The sequence below is a fragment of the Vigna angularis genome, chromosome 3, assembly GCF_016808095.1.
Source record: "Vigna angularis cultivar LongXiaoDou No.4 chromosome 3, ASM1680809v1, whole genome shotgun sequence".
Lineage (NCBI taxonomy): Eukaryota > Viridiplantae > Streptophyta > Magnoliopsida > Fabales > Fabaceae > Vigna > Vigna angularis.
The window spans coordinates 42403913-42419367 of NC_068972.1; the positions used below are offsets into that span (position 1 = coordinate 42403913).

General features: G+C 38.9%; 1 protein-coding gene across 1 annotated transcript; it reads left to right on the top strand.

Annotated features, from left to right (window-relative positions):
• The first annotated feature begins 9634 nt into the window (after positions 1-9634).
• Positions 9635-14325, top strand: LOC108324366 (pentatricopeptide repeat-containing protein At1g80270, mitochondrial). The gene is made up of 3 exons (XM_052875457.1): positions 9635-9791; positions 10033-10561; positions 12915-14325. The coding sequence occupies exons 1-3, from the start codon at positions 9757-9759 to the stop codon at positions 14157-14159; spliced, it is 1809 nt and encodes a 602-aa protein (XP_052731417.1). The 5' UTR covers positions 9635-9756; the 3' UTR covers positions 14160-14325.
• Positions 14326-15455: the final 1130 nt, after the last annotated feature.

Below are 15455 nucleotides of genomic sequence, written 5' to 3' on the forward strand. Positions count from 1 at the left end.
TGCAGAATTCTGTAGAAACGCACCAGATTTCCAGAAAACCCAAAAACTCCATTTTCATCCCCTCCTTCCCAGATTTTCTTCAACAACACAATTTTACAACCACTCATACAGATTCATACACAACAAAGTCACTCTAAGTACGAAATTTGTTCATCAACGACACTATATTATAGATTTCAGTACACACATACATGGTTCATACAATCCAGAGAAAAGGATCTAGCTCCCCTTACCTCTTGAAGACTTCCTTGAATCTTGAATCTATCTCTCCCAAGACTTGCAGTACCAAGGTCTCCTTGCCAGTTCCAGAGCTCTCAACCTCACCTTTAAGATTTTTGCAACAAAACTCCATTTCCTCCTCTCAGTATTTTTAAAGCCAGGCCTTGTTCCCTTGTTGTGCTCTTGGACGGTGCAGAATGAAAGAAAGGGACCTCTTAGTGCTGCTCTCCATTAGCAATAAAAAAATACACCCACCTTTGATATTGGGGCGGCTGGTGCCTCCAAACATAATGAGTGCTGCCCCCCCCCCCCCCCCCCCCCCCCCCCACTTTCCTACGTGCGGTCCTTACACCCATCGAAAACTCAAAGAATATATAGAACTGGAAACTCTTGATCCGAGACAATAAGATGGACATATTAGGACGTCAAAGGACCAAACTTAGAATAATTCACACACAAAAATCTCATGTCAGTAAATGACCGAACAAGGAAGGAAGGTTCTTCTGAAATTGGACGAACGCTACTTTTCATCAAGATAGATTATATAATGAAACGAGTACGAGCGCTTGGTATAAGACCGAACACTACTCAGTACGAGCGCTAGGTGTAAGACCGAGCACTACTTAGTATGAGCGCTAGGTGTAAGACCGAGCACTACTTAGTACGAGCGCTAGGTGTAACACCGAGCACTACTTAAAATTTAGAATAAAAGATTCATAAATAAGATATCATAGGAATGGTATTTAGAAACACTACCTATACAATTACATATTTATATAGGTACCGAATTTAGATTTACTGCTGGATACTCAGATGCAACTACGCTTGACCGATCGTTCAAGCACAGTATTACAATAAGGAGGCGCTCGTCCTCAACTAGAATTCTTTCCAAATGAAAGAATCTCATTTCAACTATGTTCAACAGGAGAACCGAACGGTCGATGACCGTCCAGTAACGAACGTATTTTATCATAGTATAATCTCATATACAGAATCATTTACTCTCAAACTCATTTTCTTAACTTGTAATTTCCTAACCTCATAACTTTATAAAATTCATATTAACATCAATACGCATACTCCATACGATTCATATCATACCAATAATTCATATTCCACATAGAAAATCATATCAGCATTCATCCTCAATACATACGTTCAACCATTCATCAACATGCATTTAATAATCACGAACGTACAACAATATACAATTAAATTAGATAAGCTTCCCTTACGTCTAGTGTGAACGTACGTCCTTCAGAATAAATCTCACTTCACGGTACTCTCAACGCTCAACAACACTTTCTACAAACTATAACCAACATAGACCAGACAATTACTCAGAATGATTGATTCAACTCATGCAACCAAGAATCTGGGTTTGCATATTACGGAAAAAGGCACGAATGGAGAAAGGATGAACTTACCAGTTCAGAATCTTAAACTGATCGATTCAAACGATCGTCCTCTACACCGGGAGTGTAGAACTGGTGTCTGAATGATGATCGGAGAAGAAGAAGGGTGAGTTTTCTTAGAGAGAAGGTAGGGTTTCTAGAGAGAAGGAGGAGAAAAATGAAAGATCAGATTTTGGAAAGAGCGTGCATGCAGAGGAGAGCGAGCAGGGTTTTCAGAAAAATCATTTTTGTTTACCCCACGTCCAACGGACGTACACTCTCCTGTCGACACCTGCCATCCACTAACTGATTTTCGGATCCCCTTCGCTTGACACCTGGCGTCCGTCATCTGAGTGTCGCGCCTCCCTCTTGACACGTGAATTCCACTAAGCGGGACGTGCTTGGATTTTACTGGTTCTGGCAACTACAGTTTGGAGGGTTAAATTTTGTAGCTACAAACATGAAGTTTATATGAGAAAACTACACACTTTGCTTAGAAAAAATTGTAAAGTCAAATGGTGAAATATATATATATATATATATATATATATATATATATATATATATATATATATATATATATATATATATATATATATATATATCCACACACATCATAGGTTCATTACCCTTTTCCAACTTGAGCCTCCAAATGTATGAGGCAAAGTTTGGTGTAAGCTAACAAAACATTTTAAAAGCTAGCAGATGCTGCAACCCAATGTGATTCATAATTACTAAAATGAAACTGTTATTTGTTAGTTCATCTAAGTTTTGTTTTTTATTTTTTGTATACCTTAAAAAGATAGAAATGATTATGCTTTCTCTTAATGAAATGGGTTAATTTCGATAAAACATTTTTTAATAAAGTTTATCATTATTTTTTTATCTCTATCATTGTTTAAGACATATAAATTGTTTCTGCGGAATCGGACCGGGGAAGATTCCGGCCGCCTCCATCCTGAAACACTCCTTCTCCTGCGGTTGATGCGCTCCTTCCCTCGCCTCTGTGCTCCTCCTCCTGCTGCCGGTATCAGTGAAAATGGGGGGTGGACCTGCAATAAAACCTCCGACGATCAAGTCAGAAAGGGTTTTTATCCATCTATCATTATTTCAGAAAAGATCCCTTACCTTCTCCGTTTACCCTTTATTTATAATTATGCTCAGTCCACTGTGAAGGTAACGACGAAATTTCCCGTAATATCTGAAGAAATAAAGGTGGAGGGTCCCTCCACCGTCTCCTTCGTTTATTTTGCTAATTACACATTCATTGTGCTTTAGCTGTCAAGACCGACCGCAGAAGACCGACCGCAGAAGACCAACCGCGGAGGCTATGTCGAGACCGATCGGAAGCTGTCGGGACCAATCGACGGACTGTTGAGAATGTATTCCGGTCGGTTGTCCAAGCATGTTGGGTATTCCGGGCGGTTGTCCGTCCATGGTAGTAACATAAGCCCCCCAAGCCCTAGCAAAATTATGATATTGTGTTGGGTTTGTAATGTTATATCAATCGGTAGTAAATTTACCTGAGTTTATATTCACGCTAGCATGCGTTCTTTATCGCCCGAGCAGTTTGTGCGCTAATAGTTCCCCGACCAAGGCGAGAGTTCACCAAAGAGCTTGCTTGAGCTTGCTTTGCTGCATGATTTAGGTCTTAGGAGCTCTCTAGAAGCGTGCCCTAAGACCAAGGTGAGAGCTCACGAAGAGACTGCCTCACCCGCTCGGTTTAGGTCTTAGAAGCTCTCGAGGAGCGTGCTCTAAGCCAAGGTGAGAGCTCACGAAGAGACTGCCTCACCCGCTCGTTTTAGGTCTTAGAAGCTATTCGTGGATCGTGCTCTAAGACCAAGGTGGGAGCTCACGAAGAGACTGCCCCACCCGCTCGGTTTAGGTCTTAGAAGCTATTCGTGGATCGTGCTCTAAGACCAAGGTGGGAGCTCACGAAGAGACTGCCCCACCCGCTCGGTTTAGGTCTTAGAAGCTATTCGTGGATCGTGCTCTAAGACCAAGGTGGGAGCTCACGAAGAGACTGCCCCACCCGCTTGGTTGCTCAAGGAGTGCCAAGTTTGTACACAGTTGTCCTCTGCATCAAAGAAAACGTAACTTACAGATTTCAAACGGTTAAAAATATGTAGCTAAATTTAATTGAGCGGTTGATCGAACTACGGAGACCGTTCGGTCTTCAATTAAATGCGTTGAGGCCGATCGATAATGAATCCGTTGAGGCCGATCGGTAATGAATTAGTTAAGGCCGAGCAGCCGAGAATCCGTTGAGGCCGAGCGGCCAATATCCCGATACGGCCGAGCGGGCCAATCATATATTGAGGCCGAACGCGCTGAGATCAATTGAGGCGGAGCGGCCAAAAATACATCGAGGCCGAGTGGCCGAGAATCAATTGAGGCCGAGCGGCCAAGAATAGGTTGGGGCCGAGCGGCCAATTTATATGTTGAGGCCGAGCGGCCAGTAATACGCTGAGGCCGAACGGGCGGAGATCAATTGAGGCCGAGCGGCCAAGAATAGGTTGGGGCCGAGCGGCCAATTTATATGTTGAGGCCGAGCGGCCAGTAATACGCTGAGGCCGAGCGGCCAATTATTTGTTGAGGCCGAGCGGCCTGTAAGACGCTGAGGCCGAGCGGCCAATTATTTGTTGAGGCCGATCGGCCAATAATAGGGTGAGGCCGAGAACACGGTAATGTCGAGCGGCGAGAAACAGTTAAGGCCGAGCGGCCGAGATCGCGTTGAGTGCTGAATGGTTGGAGCATCTGACTGAGCGGGAACGGTGAGGCAGTCCTTTGACCGAGAGGGAACGGTGAGGCATTCTTTTTCGAACCGAACGGGAACAGTGAAGCAGTCCTCTGACCGAGCGGGAACGGTGATCTGACCTAATCCTCAATGGAGTACAACCTTCCGCGCACTTCCCCCCCTGGCCGACGAAATCACCTGCTGCACGGTCTCTGCCAAAACTGCTGGAAGCAGATTTTTGGAGAATTTCAATATCTCCAGCACTTCACATTTTCATATCTTCAAGATTTATTGTGTGCACTATCATCTAGGGTCATCCTGAATTTATTTTTACTACCACTGCATAATTTTATTCGAGATTGATAAAGTTGCAAACTCAACATGCCGCGCTCTCTCATCAGCGTCGTGCTATCAAGGCACGCTCCCTCATCCTTTCTTTTGAGAACTTTCGCGCCAGCATCTTCCCCGTAGGGTATTTCGTCAAGGTCGTTGCCTCCGGCAACATCACCAGATTTGTCGTCGACGTCAAATGCACCGAGCTCCTTTGTCGCACGGACTGCACAGACTGAAATTTGGAGGCATACTCGATTCTGGAGATCCCTTGTTCATACGAGCGCTGATGACTGGAATCCAACATTGGCGACCTCAGAGGCAACGCTGTGACAGTACGTGAAGGAGGGTCACTGGTTCCCTTCAATCTCTAAACTTTTATCCGTTGTGGGGTCTAGTGACCTAAAAAAAAAAATTAGAATGGACTTCCCATCGGTCGGTACTGCTTCAGGAAAGTGCCCCAGCTAATTACATTTGACTTGGGCGAACAAAATCTTTGGAGTAATTACCGCTCGGGAGCTATAAGGATTGTTCAAATTGCAAATTACAAGTTCTTTCGTTGTCTGGTAATGACATTGCAGAAAGTCCCTTCGGAAATCAAAAGTTGGTAGATTACAACCAAATTTCCGGGGGTATACCGAGGTCATAAGATCTCTTGCTTGTGCGTCTCGTCCGGCATCAACATTTTTCCCGATCGGTCACGTCTTGCATCAACATTTTTCCCGATCGGTCACGTCCTGCATCAACATTTCTTACCGTCGGAGAGTTTTACTCACCTTTTTCCTCGGCAGTAACGGCGATGAGTCGGCCCTAATCGAGCACTTCGCCATAAGAGATGCAACCTGTGTTGGGTAAAGCCAGCCTTATACTGGCGACGGAGGAACCGCTAGGGATGCCGCGGGGGATACCAACAGATTTATGAGTTCTGCTCCGATCGTATCGGATCCTGCCTTCCACTATCCTGCCGACACCTGCCTTCCACTATCTGATTTCAGAATCCTAAAAGCTTGACACCTGGCGTTCGTCATCTGAGTGTCGCGCCTCCCTCTTGACACGTGAATTCCACTAAGCGAGACGTGCTTGGATTTTACTGGTTCTGACACCTTTGAATCCCATTTCTTTAATAATATACGGTGTTTTCCAAAGCAATGCAAAAGCATTATATATGTTGGTGGAAATGGTAAGCACACTCGTCATAAACATTTAGGATTGCTATAACAGCAAGGTATAAGGGTTGAGGCTAACCAGCGGAAAAGATCTCCTGTATTTGATTTCTAATATTATATATATTTATAAAAGAAAGAAGATATTATTGTGAAATAACTCAATATTAAATCTATATAAATCAATGAAACCGATTGGAATATATAATATATGTATAAATAATGGGCAGGAGACGTCTCGTTAATCTAAAATCACTTTGCTCATAATAAGTCTTGTATGTAGCACCGAATCGTTCAAGTAATAAACCGATAAGACCAGGTATCGTTTTCCCAAGAGACTCGTAATAATAGAAAATTGTGCGATTAACAACTCATCTAGACTCAAGAACAACTCAACATTTAAGAATATGTGCAAAAAGATAAATTGACAAGTAATTACAAGGTTGGACTTTGGTATTGAAGGCACTTGGAAATGGAAAAGACTAGAAATGGTATGAAATGACATTGTTAAGGTTCGTTTTCACCAATGCACTCTTGTGTAAAACCAATTTTATCTTCTCTCTATCAATTTACTAAAGTCAATCCACTAAAACACTCTAGCCCTAATCCCTTAGGTGAAAGAGCTTAGGTTTTCCTTATCAAACTCCAATCCCTTAGACAATCTAACAAGCAAACTCGCATTAAAGAGCTAGGATCTAAAACAACATGTGAATCATCTTCCATCCCTAGAATCAATGAACCACAAGGACTCCTATTTCAGTTCTGGGTTCCATCTTACGTCCCCATAATCCATGAAACCCCAAAGTAAAGTCATGAACGTCCCCATTACATGCAAGCTTTAAGATCGGAAACAAGAATACTAGCAATGGATAGAAAAGGCATATATTTATTCAAATCGTTCAACAATTACACAAGATTCAAAGGCTACAACTAATCCCAACAAGATGAATCTGGTTCTCCATTTCCATGGAGAACCCTAAAACTTACAAACATGGAAGATGGAAGAAGAAGGAGACCCAAAGGAAGAGGAGGAGATGTTCCCACACGCTCCTCGCGCCCTCCATGAGCTCCAGACGTGAAATCGCACCTCCAAAGAACCAAAGACCCAAACTCCTTCGCGTTTTAGGGTTAAATAAGCTATGTCAGACACATTAGCAAAAGTCGCGCCCGGCGCCCTCTCTCAGTCGCGCCCGGGCGCGAAACTCTCTGGAAAGTCACGCCCGGGTGCCCCATTTCTCACGCCCGGGCGCGGATCATTATGAAAAATAGCGTCCACTGAAATTGGACGAGCGTCCACTTAACACCTCTCTGGACGAGCGTCCTCTTAGCTCGCTGACAAGCGTCCACTGCGCTCTAGACGACCGTCCTCTTCTGTGACCGAGCGTCCACTGAACGTCCTCTTCTGCCTGGCTGGACGAGCGTCCTCTTCTGCCTCTCTGGACGAGCGTCCACTTCTGCCTCTATGGACGAGCGTCCGCTCGTGCTTCCACTCTGGACGAGCGTCCACTTATCCTGGGCGAGCGTCCTCTGGTGCGTCCACTGCGCGACGAGCGTTCGTTCTCTCTGGCGTCGAGCGTTTCTGCATGTGCGACGAGCGTTTCTGCGTGTGCTTGCTTTGGTTCAGCTCTATAATTTGTTGGAGACTCTTCCAAGCTCATTTTTAGCTACAAAATAAGGGATTATTGATGAAAGTACATCAAAGTAGCCAAAAACACAATTATTTAGAAAACAAGACAAAAGAAGAGGATTAAGCAAGTTATAAGTTAGAAAGGAGTTGATTTTGCTACTTAAATGATGCTTAAATAATGGTAAAATTTAGCATTATCAGGTGTGTTATTGAACTTTGCTCCTGGATAAATTAATCTTGAATAATATAACATTGAAAAACTCCACAACAAAAACCAAGGAAAAGAAAACACTGTTCTCGGGTTGTTGTTGAGGTTTTTGCACGAAAGTAGGCAAATATGCCCTATTTATTACCAAAATGGGCAAATTTTGACCCAAAGTGAAGTCGTGGGGGGCCAAAACGACTTCAATTGAAGAAGTCGTGCCCCCTGCACGACTTCACACTGTTCATATATACAGTGTTGAAGTCGTGCACCTCAAAAACGACTTCTGGGTCTTGTAATCGATTACATTGATTTGGTAATCGATTACAGAGTGTTGAAATCGTGACCCCTGCAGGACTTGAAATGAGTAGGCAGAAAACGTACTGGTAATCGATTACGACATTTCGGTAATCGATTACCAGGTTTGTTGTGTTGCAAGAAGCGTTCGGTCTTGATGATGTTTATTCTCAGTTAGTGATCGTTCATAGGGAATGTTTGTTCTCGATGATGTTTATCCTCAGGAAGTACTCGTCAAAGGTAGTGTTTGGACTTGATGAGGCTTGATCTTTGAGCGTTCACCCAAACAGTAGTTGATTCAATATGATGTTCGGTTTTAGCGTTCGGCCTAATAGTATTTAATCCAAGATGGTGCTCGGTTTTGGCGTTCGACCTAATAGTGTTGAATTCAATATGGTGCTCGGTTTTAGCGTTCGGCAAATAGTGTTCGACCAAATAGTGTTCGGCCAGGTAGTGATCGCCCAAATAGTGTGTTGAGTCTCTACGGATACTGAGGTTCGAGTGTGATGGTAATCGATTACACAAGTCTGGTAATCGATTACCAGTGCGATTTTGGCATACTGATTTGAAGTCGTGCAGGGAGGTCACAATTTCAACACTCTGTAATCGATTACCATTACATTGTAATCGATTACAGTCATCAAAAATCGTTTTTGGGGTGCACGACTTCACCACTGTAGATATGAACAGTGTGAAGTCGTGCGGGGGCACGACTTCTTCAATTCACGACTTCTCAAGTAAGTGAATTGATATTTTCATAGTAAAGACCCAGTACTTCTAACTTCATATTTGAATATAAAATTGTACCAAATGTAAGCACATCAATATAATTATTCAATATTTTTCATCTTTGACATTAAAAAATATTATAATTTTTAAACTTATAAAAAATACAAAAACTTGTGTCATGATAAAGAATACAAATCATTATAGTGATATGATAAAAGATAAATACAACTTTTTAATTCTCCTTCATTCTTTGTCTATTAACAGATTCAACAATCAAATTCGTGCTTCCACTTATGTATAATGTAACTATACTTTTCAAGACATATTATATTAATATCACTAAATTTTTCAAGACAGCATTGAAATCTCTAAATTGGTTACACATTTAATATTATTTCTAATATGGTCTACCACATCACTAATCTCCTTTAATACTTCATGAATAATTAAATTCAATATGTATGCACAGTTCTGGAGAACATCATCAATAGAAACATTATTCAAATTAATAAGAAAAACTGTTTTCACTTATCTCATATTGTAAATATTCATTAATTTTCTTAGACATTCAAAAGAGATAAAAGTTGAGAAGCTTACCTTTTACCTCCTAAATAAAATTAACAAAACGAATCTTTAGAGTTATAAAACCATGTGTTAAATTCATAAATAAGAGATTAAGAAAACACTAAAGTAAGCCAACTTTCGAAGGAATAAAAATGCTTCATTTAGAAAATATATATATATTTTTTAAATGAGCACTGTCCAAAATATTTTGATTCCTCTATAATGTTTTATAGGATTAAAAATGATGCATTTTAAGATGAAGAGATTAAAAACGGACAGACTGATAAGTAAGAATAAAAATTGGCAGGTATAATTTATTGAAGAGTTTCTTTCCTTATAAGGTGTGGAGGATATTTGTGTAAAAGAAAAGAAAAGAAAAAGGGTGTGGAGGGTTTAGGCAGAGTTGCCGAGGTGATATAAAATGAGAGGGTTTTCTAACTAGGGTTTAAGCCTCATTCCATTTCTCAAGCTTCCTCTTTCACTCTGTTCTTACCATGTGGTCACTCCGTCGAGCTTCACTTCGTCTCAGGTAACCAACCAACTCACTCTCTTTCGTTCAGACACAGATTCTCCAAAAACCAACTCTCCTTTCTTCTCCACCATCTTATGATTAATGTTTAATACTACTGCACACTGTCTGATTGTATCAATTTCTGTGAACTAGGGTTCTCATTGCGATTAGGCTAATGATTCTCCCAAACTGTCGATTTTATTTTTGTGTTTTTTATCTGCTTCTGATTAGTTTATGCTTGTTTTTTTTATTGTGGTAGGAGCCAAAGGCTTGATGCGGGAGCTGCCCGTGCTCCTTGTGTCAATTTAGTGCCTACCACTTGTCTTGAAAATGAGCGTGGTATACACCAGTCTCGTGACATCTCCTACGGTAGATTTCTGTCAGCTGATATGTTTCGCTCCACGGACCTTGCTTCCCTGAATTTTTCTGTTGACTGGTGCGGGATTTCCTCGCAAGCCGGTGCTAGCAGCACGAAAGAGGATGATGGTGAGCTGGAGGGTGAGAGTAACGATGAATCTGACGCGGACTTGTCTGATGGGGATGAGGAGAGTGAAAAACTACATGATGAGCTGGAGTTATCTGATGATGAGACTGGTCCAACCAAGAAACAATCACCAGGTAGACAGACTCAATCGGAACTATTCAAGGAAATTGTAAAAGCTCATGGTTTGTCGATTGATTCTGCTCTCGATAAGTGGGTCGAACAAGGGAAAGAACTAGGTCGGAAGGAGATCATGTTGGCTGTGCGCAATCTTCGGAGGCGTAAAATGTATGGGAGGGCTCTCCAGGTAAATTAGTGAAGCTTTTATATGCCATCAATTTATCCAGTTAAACGTTTCGAATATTTTTCTTACAAATTTAGGTTGCCGTTGGCGTTTCAAGTTTATTGCTTGACATTTTCCACCCATTCTGCTTATCTTTCCCAGTTTATACCCTTGTGTTGTGACAGATTGCAAATCTTTTTCTTACATCCCTATGTTTTCTGCTACCAACCCTTTTCTGATATTTCCAGACGGACTTTATAAATATTTTTAATTTTGAATAGTTCTTTAAAGAACCTACACACGTTGTGAACACAAAGTAGATACCAAGCTCAATATCAAGTTTTAGTGTATTATGGTACTGAATGCTGGAGGAAGAGTTGGGGTGGTATAAATCAGTACGTTGATAGGACTGTGAAGTCTTGCAAGAAAGCATAGGATATGGACAGTTAGGACACGATTAGATATTGCTGTAACACTCATCAATGAAAAAATGATAGAGGTGATTTAAATGTCTAAAGGTCTGTGAATATCGTGGTGGAAGTATTTCTGGGAATTTAATTTTAATTGAACGCAGTGCTATCATCTGATCTTGCAGTCAATCTCATGTGCACACCCATGTATCTATATATGTTAAATATTACATATCCTGTTAATTAGTAACCTTGTGGCATTAGCCAGCATTGTCCATAAATTACTGTTGTAGATCTATAATCTCATTATGGAAATCATCCCGACGATCTCCCATGCTGCTACTGCATTTTTTTTTGTAAGTTCCTGTTAACTACGATAGGCATCCTCTTCATCCTGCTTACGCACATTATCTACTGCATACAGTATTGAAACCAGGAAAACACCATAAACGTAGGTCACCAATCTTTTTTTGGGTTGTGAATCTTAACAACTTAAATCTTATCTTACAAGGTGCATCTATTGCTTCATGGGGAAGTACAGGTGGGTCGAATCGTAATTGAATCATGGCTCAAGCTGCCACACACTTAATTAGAGAGCATTTCATTCTAACTATAAACTATAACATTTGGCTTTGTAGTAAGTACTCAATTCAATAATTGGTATCAAAATCAAGGTCACATGGTCGATTCTTAGTGGGACAATTGTTTTAGAGCTATAGTTGCAATATTTTGTGGCGTATTCATGGTGGGTGAATATGTGGCATAATCATACCATTTTAGTTTTGAAGTTCTGTACGATGATGTTTAAACTATGAGAATAATTATTTAGAAAATCACCCTAGGATTCCTTCTAGTATTTAAAACGAGTTTGAGATCTTGAGAGAAACCAAATACTCATGGGTTTTGTGGAAAAGTAATACTCAATACTTTCTGAATCATAACCAAGTTACAATTCCAAGCAGTTTCAATAATTTGAGGAAACCTTGTTCAAAATTGTAAATCAGATTAAGTGCATTTACCCTCAGCGAAAATTAATATCAGGCAAAAACTAAAGCAATAAAGTCTCCATTTATTCTAAAACAGATCTCATAGATACAGCAACCAAATTTGGAGCAACTAACTAGACACCTCGTACAGAAAAGCCGAAATTTCCAGCAAGTATTCCAAAACCAGAATTCAATTAATCAAAAGGTGTGTACAGAAACCCAAAATGGAATGATGGACTGTGCTAAAACAGGTTGCGAGCATGGAATGTGTCTACAGATAGGTTTTGTCAAGATTTGGAATGGGAAAAGAGTCTTATTTGCAACTGTAGGATTCAAACTTCTCTGAAACACATATGGCGACATCAATAGCTACTACATATGGATTATTAAATCTGAAACACTAACCATTTCCAGCAGAATAACGTTAGAAAAGGGATGTTAGTCTACAAGGCCTAATATTTCCATACAATCAGCAGGAGGATTCTTTTTCTCAAAACTCACATTAGTGGATAATAGTTTGAAAAACTCATTTCATCTCATATAGTTTAGATATTGATGAAACTATTCAGATAAAAGTATTATTGGCATGGATTCATTGGTTACTTAGAATTGAGCATACCCGTAACATAATTTGTATAATTTCTTGAACTTATCTAGAACTTTTGTAGTTTGCTGCTCCATACTTTCCAGGATTTTATAACTACGATTAGGACTGGGTAGTAGTTGTGTTTTGCCTGGCATATTGATGAGTTGCAAATGTTTTTAGTGGCACATTTTTTCCTTCAGTTGATATTAAATAGGCAATGTTTTGCACGGAGTGTTTTGTTCCATTAATGTGTTCTTTGTTGTGGTAATAACTATGGTATCTGTTTAATTTACGAATTGACGTTGATAATGTATAATAACCTTTTTTAAGTTTCTGGTTTTTCAATATAATGCTTTATGCTTTATGCTTTAATGTTTTCTTTATTGGAGCTGTAGCTCTTTCAGTGGTTAGAGTCGAACAAGAAGCTTGAATTTGGTGAGAGAGATTATGTTTCTAAACTCGATTTGATTGCCAAGTTACGTGGCCTCCAAAAGGCAGAGAAATACATTGAGAGTGTTCCAGAATCTTTTAGAGGTGAGCTATTATACCGAACGCTGCTGGCTAACTGTGCTGGTCAGAACAATATGATGGCAGCTGAGAGAATATTCAACAAAATGAAGGACTTGGATTTTCTACTTACAACATTTACTTGTAACCAGTTGCTGCTTTTGTACAAGAAGTTGGACAAGAAGAAAATAGCTGATGTGTTACTACTGATGGAAAAAGAGAATGTCAAACCTTGTATCTTTACTTACAGAATCTTATTAGACGTGAAGGGCCAGTCTAATGATATTGCTGGAATGGAGCAAGTATTGGAGACAATGAAGGTGGAAGGGATTGAGCCAGACATCCAAATTCAGGCACTCTTGGCTAAACATTACACCTCAGCTGGGCTTAATGAAAAGGCTGAAACTGTACTGAAGGAGATAGAAGGTGAAAACTTGAAAGAAAATCGGTGGCAATGTGCAACATTAATTCGTCTTTATGCAAATCTGGGAAAGGCCGATGAAGTGGAGAGAATTTGGAAGGTTTGTGAATCAAAGGCTGGGATTGATGACTGCCTTGCTGCAGTTGAAGCTTGGGGAAAGTTAAAGAAAATTGATGAAGCTGAATCAATTTTTGAGAGGGCGTCAAAGAAATGGAAACTTAATTCCAAGAACTACTCAGTTCTTCTGATGGTTTATGCAAATAATAATATGCTAAAGAAGGGTAAGGATCTTGTTAAGCGAATGGCAGATAGCGGGACCAATATAGGCCCTTTGACCTGGAATGCACTTGTGAAACTGTATATCCAAGCAGGTGAAGTTGAAAAGGCAGACTCTATATTGCTGAAGGCAATCCATCGGTATAATGTGCAACCAATGTTTAGCACCTATATGGCTGTTTTATGGCAGTATGCAAAAAGGGGTGACGTCCACAACTCGGAGAAGATTTTTCATGCAATGAGAAATTCTGGTTATACATCTCGAATAAGTCAGTTCGAAGCTCTGATACAGGCGTATATAAACGCCAAGGTTCCAGCTTATGGTATTAGAGAGAGGATGAAAGCTGATAACATATTTCCCAACAAATTAGTGGCTAACCGGTTGGTTCAAGTTGACGCATTTAAGAAAAATGCACTTTCCGATTTACTTGATTGAGAAAATTGGTATATTCGGTATTCTCTGACAGTTGTTTCTACTCTTTCAATGCAACTATTATATTGTTAGTTAGTTGAATTGCAGATTGCATAATCCAAGTTTGAATGTTTTGTCTTATACTGCTATCAGCATATATGAATACTTAGGTCCTGGTTTTATGATTCTATATCGTCCATTGGTTGTGAAGCTTTCTTTTTTAATTAGACGCTACAATCTTTTTACACACAGGATAGCATGACAGTAGGTAAATGCTTTTCGTAATAGCATTTATAGTATCTAGTCGAAACCAAAAAAATGTTTAATATTAGCATATTCAAACTTGATATTTTTCGGCCAAGAAATTTTAGTCAGTTGTTATAAGCTTTCTGCTATCATATACGATTCATTTTGGTGAATTTTATGTAGTGCAATCATGACTTTAAATAGTCAAATAATGTGAAACAACACTTAACAAAATTATTAGAGAAAGAGAAAAACATTAAACTGCCTGTGAATACGTCTCCGGCTAACACATTAATTTTAAAATTTCCTGTATAATAATATACTGTGCACTATATTTGCATAGCACACTTTTTATTTTAGTTTAGAATTTGGTTTTTCAGTTTGTTGGGAATCGAATTTTGACTTTTTTTTAGTGTTAACCAAAATATCAATTATAATTTGGTTTTTGAGAATCGAATTCTTTGATTTTTTATTTTTATCTTTATTTTGAATTTTATTAAAATAAAAAAAGGAAAAATAAGGAAATTATAAGTTTTCGTACGGAGAAGATATGTATTCATATGTTTGAATTTTTTTTTCATGTTTTTTAACTTCGTATAGTTTTCAATTTATTTAAATTGTTAATTTTCAAAATTTAATTTATTAAATATTAGAAGTTGAAAATAAAAACTAGTAAAGAAAAATTGTGTAAATATTTATATATTTGTAATTTTTTTTGTTTAATTTCATTTTCTTTGTGTGTCAATACGTGTAATTGGTTAAATTGAATAAACAAATTTTGTATTCAGTTATATGTTTTTAATTTCATTAATACAATAACTCAAATTAAAAAAAATTATAAAAATTAAAAACAATTATATATATATATATATATATGTATATATATATGTATATATATATATATATATATATATATATATATAAACATATCATTTCACAAAATCATATAATAAATAATCCGAAAAAAATTTATTTCAAAAGTATAATTTAACAAATTTTAAACATATAAAAACATATCTTCCCGTTACAAAAAAATTATAATTTCTTTATTTTTTCTTCTATCTAAATATGGAA

Bases quoted from the DNA above. Each gene is read 5' to 3' on its own strand.
- LOC108324366 (XM_052875457.1), top strand. From the start codon at position 9,757: ATGTGGTCACTCCGTCGAGCTTCACTTCGTCTCAG. The intron at 9,792-10,032 runs GTAACCAACCAA...TTATTGTGGTAG, and splicing joins CGAGCTTCACTTCGTCTCAG to GAGCCAAAGGCTTGATGCGG. The intron at 10,562-12,914 runs GTAAATTAGTGA...TTGGAGCTGTAG, and splicing joins TGTATGGGAGGGCTCTCCAG to CTCTTTCAGTGGTTAGAGTC.